The sequence below is a fragment of the Diadema antillarum genome, unplaced genomic scaffold (genome assembly GCF_040938485.1).
Source record: "Diadema antillarum isolate AM-2024a unplaced genomic scaffold, OU_Dant_1.0 seq00000927_RagTag, whole genome shotgun sequence".
Taxonomy (NCBI): domain Eukaryota; kingdom Metazoa; phylum Echinodermata; class Echinoidea; order Diadematoida; family Diadematidae; genus Diadema; species Diadema antillarum.
The window spans coordinates 412,167-430,388 of record NW_027271778.1 but is presented as its reverse complement, the minus strand read 5'-3'; the positions used below and the strand labels follow the sequence as shown (position 1 = coordinate 430,388).

The 18,222-nt window shown below is 38.7% G+C and overlaps 1 protein-coding gene across 1 annotated transcript; it reads right to left on the bottom strand.

The window, feature by feature from the left end:
* Window positions 1–8,793: 8,793 nt before the first annotated feature.
* On the bottom strand, window positions 8,794–17,502 carry LOC139741410 (aqualysin-1-like). Its single transcript, XM_071651996.1, has 10 exons — window positions 17,420–17,502; window positions 16,006–16,118; window positions 15,287–15,409; window positions 14,254–14,377; window positions 13,105–13,214; window positions 12,332–12,470; window positions 11,766–11,950; window positions 11,266–11,437; window positions 10,236–10,345; window positions 8,794–9,486 (listed from the first exon to the last, which is right to left on the bottom strand). The coding sequence occupies exons 2-9, from the start codon at window positions 16,111–16,113 to the stop codon at window positions 10,236–10,238; spliced, it is 1,071 nt and encodes a 356-aa protein (XP_071508097.1). The 5' UTR covers window positions 16,114–16,118; window positions 17,420–17,502; the 3' UTR covers window positions 8,794–9,486.
* Between the last annotated feature and the right edge of the window lie 720 nt (window positions 17,503–18,222).

The window sequence follows — 18,222 nt, the reverse complement described above, 5'->3', positions numbered from 1 at the left end:
TTGATTTGTCTCTCTTAGCTGATATTATGTTGGACGTGGAGTGGATTTTTACCTAAATCAACGCTATCGTTTATTTCTCTCAAAATTACGCAGGTTAAAGGAGAACTTCCTCTCAGACTAAAGCGTGACGTAGCCACGACTCGTCTCCCATTGGTCTTCAAGCAGACGATCTTATGAGATTACATCGAATTTTATGACATCTGAATTATCGATAATCATCATCATTGACTCGAATGTTACTTCGTGAAAAGAGAAATCGCATTGGACTTTTTTTTCAGGTGTACTTTGCAGTTGCATTAACTCTGTTAAAATTCATGGCCATGCATTCGCTGTATCAATGTAAACCAGAAATAGGTTATATTCGAAAATGTAATAACATACACTGGGTCACCAAGAAAAATACTCAGATCATTTTGAATGATTCTCAGTCAGGAGAATTAACAATATGAAATATTTCAGACATGGTCAACAAGTTGACAGTCTTATCTCAGCAAAGTTACACCTCTTGAAACGAGATATGAAAAAAAAAAATCCCTGTCTCAAACTAATGATCAAACAGATACAATTAACTACATGATCCTCCATGATGGAGGAAAGGCGATTGGATAGCACTCATAGTTATTTCAGGTGTGATTAACAACACAATGGTTTAACGAAATCACGATTGTTGTCTGAGACGTTGATGAATGGTGACATCCTTGTAATTGATTAAAGCTCAGCAATATGACGATGGGTATGACGTTTGCTCTCCAATAAAGACGTCTGCAAGATTATATCGATCTGGTTTGTCGACATGCACTTATTTCTTGAAAAAGGTTGAAAGAATAATGATATTGAGGAATTGTTTTCCCCTACGATCATTACACACTTTGTATCGCATCGTCCTAATACTGATGCTGATGAAATGTATATGAGAGGGAAAAAATGGCCAGGTCGAAAATCCCAAGTGCAGTGAGATTCCAGCAAGCACATTATTCAACTTTTTTGCTTGTGTGTGGTTATGTGTGTGTGTGTGTGTGTGTGTGTGTGTGTGTGTGTGCGTGTGCGTGTGTATCTGAGGTATATATATATATATATATATATATATATATATACATATATTGAGTAAGTTGTCCACGTGTTGGCGTGATAATATCATCAAAAACAAAACTGAAACCAAGTTCATTGTGTATTCACCAACAGTTTATTTCGGCATCACACCGAAATGAACTGTTGATGAATACAGCATGAACTTGGTTTCAGTTTTGTTTTTGATGATGATGATGATGATGATGATGATGATGATATGATATAGTATATATATATATATATATATATATATATATATATATATATATACATATATTATATACATACATACATACATAAAACACTATTTCCAGCTATATTGGGAAATGGTAGTTCGGGGAATTTTGATAAAAAAGCATGAAAATATTCAGAGAAAATACTGGCCTTTTTGAAAAATTATGCATTAATATTGGCTCAACGCAGAAATGAACTGACAAGAGGACAGAATGCATCTTATACCACTAAATTCTGTATGTTAATGAGAAAATACAACTTTTTTTTAGAAAAAAAAACAGATATACCTAAATTCCCCCAATGCCCCGTTTTCTATGCATATTTAACATAAACCCCCATTTTTTTTTTTTGCATTCCTGCCAATCTCCCCTAAATTGTATTGTTGGTGCAGTCCTCCATCTATACACACTATGTCATCTATGCCCTACTGTGGAGTAGTCCTGAGGCCCCAGATCATTGATAAGACTTTGAAAACATTGTCAAAACCTTAAGGGGGATCAAAAATTTCCCCTAAAGAACGAATTCCTCTTAAGATACCTCATTTTCAGACGTATATATTATATAGGTTTCTGCTCAAAGTCCAACAAAATATTGGTAGATTACAACAGCAGTAAATGAGAAAACTCCGTGAAAGACGCTGTTTTAACGAATTTTCGCCCATAGGGCTTTGTCTTTATCAAGTCAGTGGCAGATTTTACTTTGAAGATGGCATAAATGAAAATATATTTTTTTTAATTCTTTATTGGACTTGACAAAGCCCTATGGGCAAAAATTCGTTAAAACAATGTCTTTCACTACTGTTGTGATCTACTCTCCCTCTCTCTCTCTCTCCCTCGCTCTCTCTCTCTCTCTCTCTCTCTCTCTCTTTATGTATAATCATACAGTATTAAAATACAGACAGAGAGAGATTGAGAGGGAGGGAGAGGGAGAGGGAGGGAAAAGTTTATGCGGATGATGGATATACGAGTATTTATCTATGTATAATAATAGGCCTAAGTCTATTGACAAATGTGACATTTGGTATATGTTGCAGTTGTAGCTACTAATGTCGTGGTTGTAGGGAAGTCTCATCCATTTTTGACTTGAAGTAAAATTTGATTTGATTTGATTGATTTGATTTGAATTATTTGTTTCTGCATTTACACGTACACATATACACATATTGTTGGTGCCATACATAATACGTAAACATAGATTGTAAGCAAAGTAGTTTTGTCTTCATTGCCTTTACAGTGTGTAAAGAAACGTATCAGCTATACAATAAATAACACAGAAGGGCTACAGCTTTAAGCGCATTTTGATTTGTTTGCAGCCCTCATACATACTAAATGTGAGGAAAAATATAGAAGGAAGGAATGACTTGCGTAAAGATAGAATAGAAAAAAGGGAAAAGAAAAGGAGAGGTCTGTGTGCTTTCACTACATGTTTACACAAAGTTAGATCACCTGGATCGTTGATCAGGAACGCATGACAAAATATTTTCTCACCGAGGTACAGCCTGTCAGAGAAGTAAAAATCACGTCAAGAGGTAAGATATAGCAAAAAGTAACTGTGATCTTGTTGTCAACCTGCCGTGAAAAAAAAAAAGCGACTTGGAAGCCGGTGACTAATAAAGTCATCCCTGTAACTATAGCCCAATATCAACAACCAAATTCTGCGATGAAATCAATGGCGCAGATTTCTTCTGGCAATGAAGCACACATTATGCACACATACACACATACACACACACACACACACACACACACACACACACACACACACACACACACACACACGCACACATTCACACACACACACACACACACACACACACACACACACACACACACGCATAGACAGAGAGAGACGGGAGGGAGAGTCTGCGAAGAGATTTCCATTTAAGGTTTTAAAGAAAAATAATGTATAGGTGTGCAGCTCGGGGTTACGGCATTCACTCTACAGTGTACGTCTGTAAAGTTTTGGTTCATCCAATGTCTGTTTACGTCAATTATAACATTAGTACTAGTATTCTTTCTCCTATAATAGCGCATCACTTGAAATTTTGTTATGTTTCGTTATATGTTCTGTGGAAGAAGAAATTGGAATATATTGAACTGATATGAGATTTCGATGAACACTTTCCAAGGTGTGTTAAATTTTGCTCTATTCGTTGATGTCATGTCGGAGATGAAGACGATTTGTACTTCATTCAACACGTTTATTATGTCGTTTATTTCTCTCGTATTGACGTACAATGACGTAGGTTAAGGAATCTTGCTAGAGGACCTGGGCGCGACGTAGCAACCACTCTCCTGTCATTGACCTTCAAGCTGACGATCTGACGCGATTACAACGAATTTCATGGAATCTGAAACTATCGATAATTGTCATCATTGACCCGAATATTACTCCGTGGAAAAAAAAAAACTGTCACATTGGATTTCATTCAAGTTTACTTTGTGCGCTAGCGTTAGTTAACCTTGTCAAAATTAATGGACATGCACTGATTTTGACAATAAAGATAATGAAAACGGAAAATTTTGATTACTAATTTGGAATGATTGTCAGAGAGCAGAAATAAGAACATGAACTACTTCCAGCATGATTTAAAAGTTGCATAGCAAAAATTACACCGTCTTGTAAGTTAAACACGCTTGAAGCGAGACATCCAAAAAAAAAAAAGTGTCTTCATCTTCATGCTTACAGGTTACCTAGATACATAATCTTCTAGGATAGACCAAACAAAATTGAATATCAGCACTTGTGAATAAAACAATGTCATGGCTTGGCGAAATTCCGATTGTCGTTAGAGCATAGGTATCCTTTTCTTTTTTCTTTTTCTTTTTTGCCCGGTGGTGCGCACGGTAGTTCGATTTACCCGCATGCCAGTCAAGTATACTGACCAAAACTTTTTCGCAGAGATTGCCCGCAGAGGTCCACGCAGAACGCCAGTAGGAGGCCCGAGGCATTTGACCAGCTTGAAGTACGTAAGCGCGTGTCATCTGCGGGCATTCTACGAGCATAATGCGGGTGTTTTACTGGCAGTGTGGAGCGAGCTATACTAGCAAATTGTGTCCAGCTGGAAATGCGACGTCTCTTTTTGAGTCGCGGCCACGTCGTGGAGATCAACGTTGTCTGCGAAGTCTCCGAAACGTCTCCGCGACCTTGCGCAGACCCATGGCGACCTTCATGCGACGACGTGGAAACGACGCGGCGACTTGAGGGTAAATAAGTTGTGATCTTGTTAGGAAACATCTTGGAAGTCGCCCTTGAGTCGCCTCCTTTGAGAGAGCAAGCTATTTTTGGGTCTTTTAAGTTACACAATTCGCGGCAGTCGAGGAGACGTCTCCTCAATTATAGTGAGTGCATTACTGTAATTTATACAACACCTCAGAATGATGTCGAATTGTGATTGGCCAAGAACATGTCACATGACATTCAATAGAAAATACCTATCAAACTCATTGAGAGTGACAGCCATGCAATAGGCCCCTGGCATGGGCCTATTGAACGGCTCGAAGGTACTAGCACGGCTTCGCAGGGGGCTACTATTGCACGGCCGCTCACTGTAGAGTTCTGTGGCTCACACTAGCAAAGCGCCAGCAAACTACGTGCTGGCCGGCTGCGCTGCGCTGCCGTTAAGTCTCACAGACCGGGCGCGGCGCGGCGTAGTACTGCAACGTTAACGTGTACGCGCAGCTACCTTACCTAGCTAGTTGCATGTATTGCGGCCTTACCTACTGCTGTGTTTTTACTTTTGACTCTGATCTGCTACGTGGACCACAGTGATCCCAAAATCATGACTTCATTTCAAGTTGAGAAACCGTAATTTGATTATTTTTCTGTGTTTTTATACAAAATCATTTTCGGAAATAGACAAAGTCTAGACCTACTACTAGATCTACCGACATCTCAGATCGGCCTAACAGTCAGGCCTAACTCGATCTAACGTTAGTGTAGAATGGGTATAGACCCTGCAGAGTTTGTGATTCCTGTGACTGTGTGGTGGAATCATGACGAGTGTTTGAAAGCAGTACACAGGGTGGTTTACAATTCTCGGCCTAATTGTTACATTTATTTTTGGGCCTTCATGAGTTGGCGGTCACTAATTTAGTACTGTGATTGTGGACAAGGTGTTGTATAAAACGAATAATTTATGATTTTGTTCGTGCATTGGGGCACGTAATATCGCACTCGGCGCGAGATTCGCCACTGGTCTATTCAACGCGGCGCTACGCGCCTTGTTGAATAGACCAGTGGCTTATCTCGCGCCTCGTGCGATATTCGTGCCCTGATGCACTCACAACTCATAAATTATTCGTATAATATTTCATTATACATAATGTAGAAATATAATGCAGACTACACACACACACACACACACACATATATATATGTATGATATATATATATATAACATGTTCAAGTTAAGTCAGTTGCTGTCACTATATACATAATATTGTACATGTATATAGATACATTTACATTTCTCCCCTCTCGCTGACGAACGCACTCGTTATACTTCGCATAAAGTAACCGCCCCAAGATCATATCCTGGCTACGCCGCACAGTGGGCCAGAGAGATACCAAAGTGTGCCAAAAGTCATTTTGGGCACTTGAGATTTTTTAATTTTTGACATGCACTCTTGAGAGGAAATACTTTGAAGAATATTTCATTAAAGCATTTAAATCAGATATGTACATTAAAGGGATATATTTCCTACCTAAAGTAGCAAAATATAACATTTTAAGAGTTTCAAAGCAAATTGTAACCTCTTTAATGAAAAAGTAATTTCGATATGTAGTTTTTGAGATATCAACCTGTAATTTCTCCCATATATTTCTCAGAGCTTATTTTACGTTATGAATGCCGTAAAAATGCAAAGAAACGTAATCTTCATGAATATTTTCCGGTAAATATCCTTGAAAAGAGGCTAATTATTTGTCTTTTTTAATATATCCAAATGAAAGTTTAGATTTCCACGGATTTCCAACTCAATTCTATTACCACAACATTTCCTGATGTCTCAGCTTTAAGCTGATACCAGATTTGGTTGCCACCTTTTGCCACTTTTTGTGTTAGAGCCGATTTTCCGCGGCACATTACGTCTATTTTGGACCTGGCAGCCGCTCAGGAATTCTGTTATCATACGGCGCCGCATGAGGGCGGCATTACATTTAAATTCATTATTTTTTTTTCTTGCACGTTAAAGGCCCAGAAACATGATTAATACTGAATAAGAGGTAAACAGAGTTATAAAATACATGAATAGGGCTAGTTCCGGCACCTAAAAGACCCCTCTTCCAAAGATAAAAGAGTACATAACTGCACATAGCCAAGGTCATAGCCATATTGTCCATATTGTCATAGCCACTACACTGTAAACAAGCGATTCCCTCTGCGATACATACTGTATGGACACCTAAATACTTCGACCCTACTCTTGACATATGCAGATAGAACGTTATACACCAAAACACAGATATTTCATTCTCATCGGTTACTCGTTGGAAGCACAGTCTGTTGCTATCCGGCTGCTCACCAAAGTGTGTCGGATCGCAGTCTGATGAATCCGACTGTGTCGGTCGACTATCCGGTCAGTGTCAGACATTGATTGCGTGTCCCTCATCGGACGATCTTGTCTCATCGGATCATGCCCGACCTGTCTGACATTGACCTGATAGGCGACTAATACAGGTCGGATTCATCAGACTGTGATTCCATTATACTTAGGTGGATTGCCGGAAGAAAAAAAATGCTTCCGACGACTGACTGATGAGGGGGAAAAAATCCCTTGTGGAACGGGGATGAATTTCTAATTTCACATCATGGTGATTCCGATAGATTTTTCATTAAAAAATCTTTTATTATAGCTTTTTCAAGTAAACTTTCATACACGGCAGACTCATTCTTAGTTGCTAAGTCATAACCTTTCATTTTCCTGATTACTGACTTCACAATTTGTTATCTTTCCAGTAAAATTAGACAAAATGGTTTTTCGAGTGTTGCGCTTGTATATTGATATGGCATAGGCCTAAGATTATAAAGTAGATAGAATGATTTTATATCACACATTTATGTCCTGCTGGAATAGAGTGAAGAAATTCACCCAAAAGTACAGCGTGCATCATAAACTTATATTCTAATTTACACGGACAACAGTATTATTTTGCGGTACGTGTGTATAATATGGAACTTCCAGCGCAGCATGAATTCGATTGCCGAATGCTTACACACTTTCTGTGACCATAATATGTAAGCATTACACTTGTAAATTTTTGCTTAGTCCCGTACCAACGGTGGGGCTAAGGGGGGGGGGGGGGGGGGCTTGACACCCACCGGTCCCGCAGCCCCCCACCGAAAAACGTTCCGCGGCCCCTGCATGTATGACACCAACAATATGTGTATGTACATGTATGTATATTCATGTAAAATGATAATGCAGGAACAAATAAATCAAATCAAATCAAATCAAATTTCGCTTGAAGTCAAAAATTAATTAGAGTTCCCTACAACCACGACATTAGTAGCTACAACTGCAGCGTACACAAAATGTCACATTATTATTATACATACATATATAAATACTCGTATATCCTTCACCAGCACAAGTGTTTCCCTCTCTCTCTCTCTCTTTCTCTTTATATGTATATATATATATATATATATATATATATATATATATATATATATATATATATATATATATATATATACATATATAATTATACATATATATATATATACATATATATATATAAATATATATATATGTATATATATATATATATATATATACATCATCATCATCATCATCATCAAAAACAAAACTGAAACCAAGTTCATGCTGTATTCACCAACAGTTTATTTCGGCACACCGAAATGAACTGCTGGTGAATACAGCATGAACTTGGTTTCAGTTTTGTTTTTGATGATGATGATGATGATGATGATGATGATGATGTTTTATATATATAATATATATATATATATATATATATATATATATATATATATAATATATATATATATATATATATATATATATATATACATGTATTGTATGTGTGTATATGCATGTAAGTAATTCACGTCCAATGTGAAAAAGGAACTATAGTATATCCCGCTACAGAAATTCCCCTTCCGTGTCTGTCTCCCTCTCTCTCTCTCCCTTTCTCTCACTAACAAACTCACGCACAGACACACACAAACACATACACACACACACACGCACACACACACACGCACACACACACACACACACACACACACACACACACACATAAAGACACACACACACACACAAAAGTCAAACGATGTGCTTGCTGGAATCTCACTGCACTCGGGAATTCGACCTGACCATTTTTTTTTTGTCTCATATACGTTATCATCAGCATCAGTATTAGGACGATGCGATATAAAAGAGTGTAATGATCGAAGGGGAAAATAATTCCTCCATATTAATATTCCTTCAAGAAATGAGTGCAAGTCAACAAACCAGATCGATATAATCTTGCAGACGTCTTTATTAGAGAGCAAATGTCATACTTATCAAGATATTGCTGAGCTTTAATCAATTACAAGGATGTCACCATGTACAAGGATGTCACCATTCATCAACGTCTCAGACAACAATCGTGATTTCGTTAAGCCATTGTGTTAATCACACATGAAACAACTACGACCTGCTATCCAATCGCCTTTCGTCCATCATGGAAGATCATGTATTTCATTTTATCTGTTTGATCATTAGTTTGAGACAGGGATTTTTTTTTTCATATCTCGTTTCAAGAGATGTAACTTTGCTGTAAGACTGTCAACTTGTTGATCATGTCTGAAATATTACATATTCTTCATTCTGCTAACTGAGACCCATTCAAAATCTATCTGAGTATTTTTCTCTGTAACCCAGTGTATATGTTCTCAAATTTTCAAATAAAACCAATTTCTGGTTTACATTGATACAATAAATGCATGCCCATTGATTTTTGCAGAGTTAACGGTACTGCAAAGTACACCTGAAAGAAATCCAGTGCGATTTCTCTTTTCACGAAGTAACATTTGAGTCAATGATGATGATTATCGATAAATTAGATGTCATAAAATTCGTTGTAATGGCATCAGATCGTCTACTTGAAGACCAATGGGAGACGAGTCGTGGCTACGTCACGCTTTGGTCTGAGAGGAAGCTCTCCCTTAACCTACGTCATTTTGAGAGAAGTAAACGATAGCGTTGAATTTAGTAAAAATCCACTCCACGTCCAACATAATATCAATAAAATTACAAGTCGAATCAAACAAACTCAGTTCGAGAAGCGCATGGAAATCGGATAGGGTAAAATAAGAAAGTCATGAAAATTCGATGTTTCACATATTTTCGCCAAACAGAAATGTCGATTGCAACCACAATGCAAATTAGTTGAGGTGGCGATGTTAATGCCGTACAATTCTCTATAGACTTGCATACTACAAATGAGAACAAACAGGGTAGCTTCAATTCATCATATATATATATCGCTTCCGGCAAATTGGATTGCAGGTTGTAATTATCTAATAACTATGAATTTTAAAGGGAAAGGGTTGTAGCGGGTAAACCGTCAACTATGATTATAGATTTCAATAATATATTTCGTAAACAAGTCAATATGAGAATTGTCAGGGTATGACATCATCACCTCACGTTCTTGGTAAATTATGTGTAATGTGCTTACTGCCAATAGCACTGTTTTATGAAACTGTGATTTCAAATGCCACTTACACTGTCCATGTCAGATTTTAATGCAATCTTTCCTTTTTCTGTTTGAATTGGCATCCATGTGTATCTTTAGTTTTCTATTCAGATGTAAGCAATCATTGGCTATTTTGGGTGACTTATGTAGAAAGTTCGAAAAGTACCCTTCCCAGTTGATGTACATAATAATGTACACGTATGAAAGGTGTCATTACATACCTACACATACAGCAGCTTGTTGGGAGATCCTGATCCAACGTCTGAGATCTTACTGTTGCTTGTGCTAGCAAGCATAGATGATGTACTCTTCGAATACAGAGTGATGGCTCCTGAAATATCAAGCAAATGAATTAGAGGCTATCTCCCTGTGTACTTAAAACCATTTCTATGGGTATAATGTTAAAATCACTCTATATCAATCATGTGTTTTTTAAGAAGCCTATAGCAGCAATCAGTGTGTGTGAGGGTTTGAAACACAGTCTGTTTTCTTATCACTTTGCCAAACTTAAGGCATCGTCAGCTCATATTGGACAGATCGTTGGAATGCGATATGTGAAACAAACATGGCCAGTAAAGCAAAATTAGAAGTGGAAGTAGGCTACCAGGGGTAGAAAAAGCGACAGAAATCATTAGCAGTAGGTCTATTATTAAAAAAAAAACAAACATGCAGTGACGGGGTAGAAGCTATAAAATGAGAATGTATACACTACTGTAGCAACGGTAGTAGTCGTACGCAGTAGTATCAGAAGTAAATACTGTGACGTCATCAGCATGTATTTAACCGTCTGTATGCAACTAATAATTGTGGGATGTTGATTGTGACGAATATAAATGAGCCTTTAGATTATGAATTAGTCAATTCACACTTGTTGACAAGGGGTATATAATATATGGAACTCGACCCCAAGTCTACATTAGCCAACACATAGCACCCATTGCACTAAAACACACTCAACGTATACCATTCGATTCGCCGAGAACATAGGATTACGATATTCATGGAAAACATTGATAATGAAGGCTATGACAACCTATACTTCGAGCAATCTTCAGTATGTAAATGAAATATAACAACGTAATAATAATTATGTATGTATATTTCAAAATGATAGTTATCAGCGTTATTCGATGACCATTTTCAGATACTAACGTGACGTGACAGTACATCCCAAGTTGCATGGAATTGATTGAATGAGATCTAAGAGTCTGTCGTCGACTTGAAATGTGTAGTTTGTATGTGTGGCCGTACCTGCAACATGTGGACAAGCCATAGACGTTCCGCTGATGGTCTTGGTGGCAGAGTTGCTGGTGTACCACGTGGAAGTGATACTGGTACCAGGAGCGAAGATGTCGAGACAGGAACCGTAGTTAGAGAAGGAAGATCGTCTGTCACTACTGTCGGTGGCACCTACAGTGATAGCCTGCGGTTTGACATAAAGAGGAAAAAAGAACAAGTCAACCATAGCCACACTGCTCAAATATTTTTTTTTCTTTGACGGAACTTGAATGTTCATATCCCATATTGATAATGATGCCCAAACCCTCAATCTAAAAAATTATGGGTTCTGCACCTCTACACCAATAAATGACATGACTACGAATGGTAGTCTATTGCAATGAGCAAAGACCTTGCTAAACCGTTGCTTTGGCAGCTTACAAAAGCGTGCATTGGCAATCATTGTAAGTGGTATTCTGCTTCAGTGGACTGAACTATGGACTATGATTTTGATGGGAAATCGCGCTTCTTACGGTTGAGGCACGAGCGGGTGATGAATAGCAGGCGTTTGCGTCATCGTTGCCCGCAGCCACAGCCGTGGGGACTCCAGAGCTGATCAGGTTTTTGACAGCAGTGTCGAGAGCTGTGGATACACCGCCTCCAAGTGACATGGACGCAACGTCCTTGCTTCCAGCATTTGCCCGAACGTAGTCCACCCCTGGAAAAACAGAAAGCATCGATTTTTTTTTTCATAAAAAAACTCTTTTGTGTCAAAGTTGTGGTGATGGCAGCTCCACAGATGGCTTGATTACATGCCGTAATATACTGACGGTGTCATTCAATACGATAACTCTTTCCTATTTTCCTTTATATTGAACATTCACCTATGCAATCTTTCTTGACACTTTCTTTAAGTACAAAGTTGCGAAGGCTAAAGATATTGGCATAAATATTGATGGAGGACTATAGACAGACTATCATGATGCCAATGTGCTACCATGAACTGACTTTAGTTTCTTGACACTGGGGACAGTCGAGACATATTATGATGATAGAAGAAAGTAAGTGAGGTTGAAGAGGAAGCAACCATTTGATTTACCGCTGATGACGCCACTGTTGCTTCCAGATCCCAAACAGTTAAGAACCTTCACTCCCTTTATGGAGACCTTTGTAGCGACGCCATAGGTGTTGGATCCAACCGTTCCTGCACAGTGAGTGCCGTGTCCATTGCAGTCATCCTGGAGTCAGTAAGAGAAGATTACAATATGAAGGATGTTTATTTTTCAAGTATGTAAGGACCTTAGCTATCCATCACGACCGGCGTTGCTCAAATGATGCGCAGGTACACACACAACCACACACATGCACACACGCACACACACACACACACACACACACACACACACACACACACACGCAAACACACACACACACACACAAACAAACAAACAAACAAACAAACAAACAAACACGGACACAAACACACACACACACAGCGAAACTCACAAATAAGTAAATATTGGAAACCCCGTTGACTGTTTTCTCCCACAGACAATACTCCCAAAATGTCAAATGTTAAACCTAGAGTGTTGACTAAAAAGCGAAACATACAGATGAATACCCCCCCCCCCCACAATAAACCTCTTACCACACATCCACTCATACAAATATGATTATGCAGCTTCATATAGATACCTTTTTATGCAGAATGAATACGAATTACACGAGGAAACGTTGGCAAATCGAATCATATTCGAATTGGTTGGTAAACTGCAAATTATCCGTATTGTAATCACCCCCCCCCCCCTCCTTGTCCATATTATGGTCATTATCATAATGAAGGCATGTTTCGTCAATGACCGTCTTACTTACATTGCTACCGCCGGCATAGTTCACGACCTGCTTGGCACGACCTCCGAAATCATTGTGGGTATCTCGGACCCCAGTATCAATCACCCAGACAGTATAGCCACTTCCGGTTCCTGTAGAAGACAAAACATTCCGACAATCCATGATAGTCTGAAGGACAATGAATATCTATACAACTTGTTCCCCATTACCTCAAAAGTCTGAACATTCAAGTTTCCGATTTTATACCTTATTACCTCGTCTAATGATATCACATAGTTTGCCTCACTTTTACTGAAGCGGAGAGAAAGCCTACCGCTAGATAAACACAGTTTTGAGAAATTTTGTATCCATGCTGATTTTTATTAGCTAACGCTTTTGTTACCTGTCAACTCCTGAACACTGTGTCTCATCGTTTTCCTTCTCTTTTCCTTGCTTCTCTTTTCTACTCTTCCTATTCGGGTCCCTTATTCTCGGTTGTGTGTTTCTTTGTTTTTTGTTATTTTTGGTCCAATGACATTTAAAATACTAGTACTTTAAAGATTTACGTTAAATTTTGTTCTACGTGTGTGTGCTCCGTTCCTTTAGTTAAAAAAATGTTACAAGGCATATATTATGTTCAGAGGCCGTTGTCGAAGTCAAGCGATTTGCTTTTTGATAACAGTCTCCCCCACCTGTATACTTACAGATCTGTAATGAAATTCATTTATTATTTCACATGATTGTATACTTGTAAGGTAAAATCTTGTTTATATTTTCATGGCTTGTAAATAATATATTTGATATTGCTATACTTACTTTATGTCATGTACAAGTGGAGATATAAGACTCACTGAAACTTACTGAAATTTTAATCTAACCTTACAACATACGTAAACCCATTTGGATTGTCACAAATCCATGCTTACAGCTTATATCCGCGTTGAATGCATGGGAATTGATAAGACTAACTCACAACGTACATGACATGTGCGCTACTTGCAGTGTATAAACTGAATGTTGAAACTGTTGTGTGTAGAAGCTTTCTTTTGCGCCTATTATGACGTCAAATCCCCAAACAAGAATTTGAAATTTACAAACACGACAAAGGTGTTTCGCATTGGTGCCACATGTCATGATGATCATATATTAATATCTGCTAGCCTGGAAGAAATGCTAGGTCAAGTTGAGTACCTCGTGGGCCGTAGTAGTTGTTTAAAGGAAGGCTCCTCTGATCGATACGGTCAAGACCCCACGTGACCTGAGTACGGTACACGCCATCCTCTTCCACGTACTCGACGGCAGGCAGACTCCGAACCTACAGAAAGAGTTTTACAGGATTTTGTATCAGTGCTAACACTGTGTCCAGCGCGAGTCCAATATATACCAAAAGGTGTGGAACGAGAGGATGCCGCTCATGATGAACCTGGGCCCTGTTTCATAAAGCTGTTCGTAATGTTACGGAGGACTTACGAACGACTGGTGATCAGTTCTGATGTGCTATACCTATCAGAATTTCAATAATTCAGCACAAGAACTGATCACCAGTCGTTTGTAAGTCCTTCGTAACTTTACGAACAGCTTTATGAAACACCCCCTGGGCTGACAGCTGAAAGGCATTGTCTAACACCAACTACCAGAACACACAGCCAATATCGCTCTCTGCCAAGTCTTGGCGGTGAAAGTGATCCGGGTTTTTTCCCTCTCCCATTCGCTTTTGAGTCATTATCATCAATTTCTTAGGTTATACTTTGGTGCTCTGGAAGCAACAACAACAACAACAGCAACAACAACAACAACAACAGATATTACCATCACTGTACACTGTTTGCAACATTATGTTGCCAGTGAACAAGCGAGTAAATGAAATTTGAGGGGAAAAAACACCTCAATTCAAGTAATAAAAAAAAAAAGAAGAGCGAAATATCAAACGATGAGCAGCGGGAGCTGGAGAAGAAGATCAATATAGTATTTGTACATTAACGCTTTTCAGAGAAGGTATGGGAAACAACGCCATAAGCCATGTGCTGTAAACATGCTCAGATAGCGACACACAGGAACATTTACGAACGGTGCAGGTAAATTTCAGCGTGCGGTCTTCTTTAGCGATAGACATAGTCTTAATATAACGAAGATTTTAAAAAAAAAATTGAAATGGTGAAGATTAGTCATTCATTTCTAAGGGTTAGAAATGGAAGCCCCTTTGATGGTAACAGAATGCACTTACAACTTCCAGGACACGCTCCTCCAACTCTGCAGCGAATCCATGCAGGACGTTGCGCCAAATGTTTCCAACACGCCCACCAGAGATGCGAACAGTTGAGGAGATCTCATCGAGGTTGTACTCGTCCTGGGAGCATGTCCAGACAATGACAGGGAAGATCGCATTATTTTCTCCATTCATTAATTACTTTCTGGATAAAACGCTCATTAATCAACAAATCGGAATGAGTGGTTTTACTGAGAAGCTTTGTTACAACAAACAAGCTCAGGAGTACAGAAATAATTTTAATACACTGTATACAAGACTTGTTAAAACTTGGGACTTGGGGGGAAAGGCGTTTCCTCCTACATAAGAAGAGCAAAGAATATTACATACCGACCATCGCTTCACAAAACTAGTACAATACTGTATTGTTACACGCTCATTTCTATTGGCTTGACACTTGTCACTTTCTGCGCTAAACAGATGAAGTTGTGAGCTCGTTAAAGACAGCTACAATCTCGTCAGTCACTCACATTGGAGGTTTGATGTAAGTGTTACTACTCTTGTACGATCTCGACCCTTTTTTATAACTCCATACAACTTTAGTATCACCGACAGCCTACATACACACCAAACAGAACTTATGTTACCTTTTCTGAGGAAGTGGAAATCTGAAACTCGTGTCCATGAACGTTGAAGCAGGAAATTAAGGATTATAATCTTTAGCTCTTCAAACTTACCCTGATCTTGATGATGTATTTGCCTGGGATAGGCTCCGAGTTGCGGTACAACGGGGCGAGCTCGGCCGAGGCGGCTGCCACGAGGAGGATTGCAAAGAAGGTCAACATGATGTCTGCACAAGTCAAGAGAGAGAGAGAGAGAGAGAAGTTTGAGAAAGGTTGGATAGCGTGGGGGGGGGGGGTTAAAGGCTTGATTAGCTCCATTTGAAATAATTTCTGCATACTCTAAATCCATCACTGTGTTTTCAGCAAATTTTCCTGCTCATTAAAACAGCACATATACGACTTTATCTTAGATATAGTCTGGATTTAACAACATTTAGTACCAGCGTTGGTCCCTCAACACCTATCTTTGAGTTCCATGAATTGATATCATTATGGTCGAGCAGAATTTCGAATACACGTAACTTGATAACTTCAAGCATTTTTTTTTCAATCTATCTAAATAAAAAATAACACCTAATAGAATGGGCAACCTTTTCTAAATCAGTTATAACTTTTTTTGTTGTTTGAAGTAAAGTTACGGTCACAAAGGTTCGTAAACAATCTCCCTGTTCATACGAATTCGGGAGTTCGTAGAGATTCGTAGATATACGTATGATGGGCGTAGTTTCTTACGGCCTTCTTACGAAGTTCGTACGAACCCCGATAAATTTGGAAGAACAATTATTTAAGACCTTCTTCAGAAACGAAGTGAGTCGTACGTGAAGCTCACGGCATTCTCAAGTCATTCGTAAAAAGATCTTACAAATGCTTATATCCTTTGTCTGGTTGGGGGAAAAGCCATGCCGTGTAGGTACTGCCGAAAATTCTATGACTGTTGAAAGTTTGATACTGCCAGCATGGCATCAGTGCCAAGGAGACTACAACTGCACGAACGCCGTACGAGCCCTCTGTGAAGAACTTCGAGCGTTTTACGATCATCTTAAGAATTTGAGGCTTCTATGGAATTGTCTTGCGACCGTACGAAATTTACTAAAATCTTTTTGACGTTGCTCTTATTCGTATGGCCGCCTTGAGAAAAGGGGGATTCGTATATATACGATGTTGAAAACTATCTTGGACAAGGCTATCGACAAGGCTGGCTGCGAACTTACGAACGGTTTATGAAAATAAGAATGCTGGTTTTGTACGACCGTTTTGAGGAGCTCTTCCGGAGTGGTGTAAAATCGTTCTTACGGCGTTTGTACCAGTTCCTAAAGAAATTTTTGACGGAGCCTTTAGATTTTATTTTCTAGAAAAATGATATGCAGCATTAGTGAAGAATCTATTCGAAGACATTAGAGATGCTGAGGAGTTTATTGATATTTTGGAGAAGAGTTGGATTACCTCTATTGTAAATAAGTAGCACCTTGTCTATTCCCTGATATTATGATAGCAGGTTCAATAGGGAAAGGAAAACAAGAAAACTCACCGGCAAAGACGAACTGGTTGAGCTGGTGTCGAGAAGACTCTTCTAGAGGTCAGTAGAGGGCGATCTTCAAGGCAGATCTGATGAGGAGCTGCAGTCAGATGGCAATATTTATACTTTTTGATGCAGCCGTCGCAAGATGTTCTGTTCCCAAGCGGCGCGCCATAATGCGAACACTTCAAGTCAGATCCGCAAATCTAATTGGCTAATGTCAGGGTTACGTATATTGTATGATAACGGACAAACATATCATAACTTATCAGAAGACAATGATATAGTTAAGATGTAGGTTGTATGCCGACTCTCTACCGACGCAAGTACGAAATACTGACTCGACAAAATAATGTACTTCTTTATAAGTAAGTTTCTTTTATCGACTTTTTAACTTACAGAAAATGATAGGGAAGTCTCTCTAACTGCTGAATTAGCAGACCAGGAGTGACGGTTGTCACGTTCACAACCGCATGATCAGTTGCCACTCGAGGAAAATAATGTATTCTTTAAAATGCTTACTACAGCAATTTGAAATCCTAGATTAAGAGCTGGTATATTTCGTTTCCTTCTTGTGACGTCAGTAGGTTGGTGAATTTGACTACCTACCTTTTACCTTATTAACCGAAACGTCTGAAATCAATCAATAAAAATGGTTTAACCATTTGATTACCAATGCATTTTGTCTAATCAGATTAATTTTGCAATGCGTTGTTTGTCCTTGTAACTATATACCTATAAGGTTGCTTTAGATTTACAGTTCAACAGCTTACGGATTTCACAGTGTTTAGTTTATTAACTACTCAATATACCCT

Excerpts from the sequence above, each read along its gene's own strand:
- LOC139741410 (XM_071651996.1), bottom strand. The coding sequence starts at position 16,113 with ATGTTGACCTTCTTTGCAATCCTCCTCGTGGCAGCCGCCTCGGCCGAG. Across the intron at positions 12,471-13,104 it reads ACTATGCCGGCGGTAGCAAT|GATGACTGCAATGGACACGG; the intron begins GTAAGTAAGACG and ends TACTGACTCCAG. Across the intron at positions 10,346-11,265 it reads GGCTTGTCCACATGTTGCAG|GAGCCATCACTCTGTATTCG; the intron begins GTACGGCCACAC and ends TTGATATTTCAG.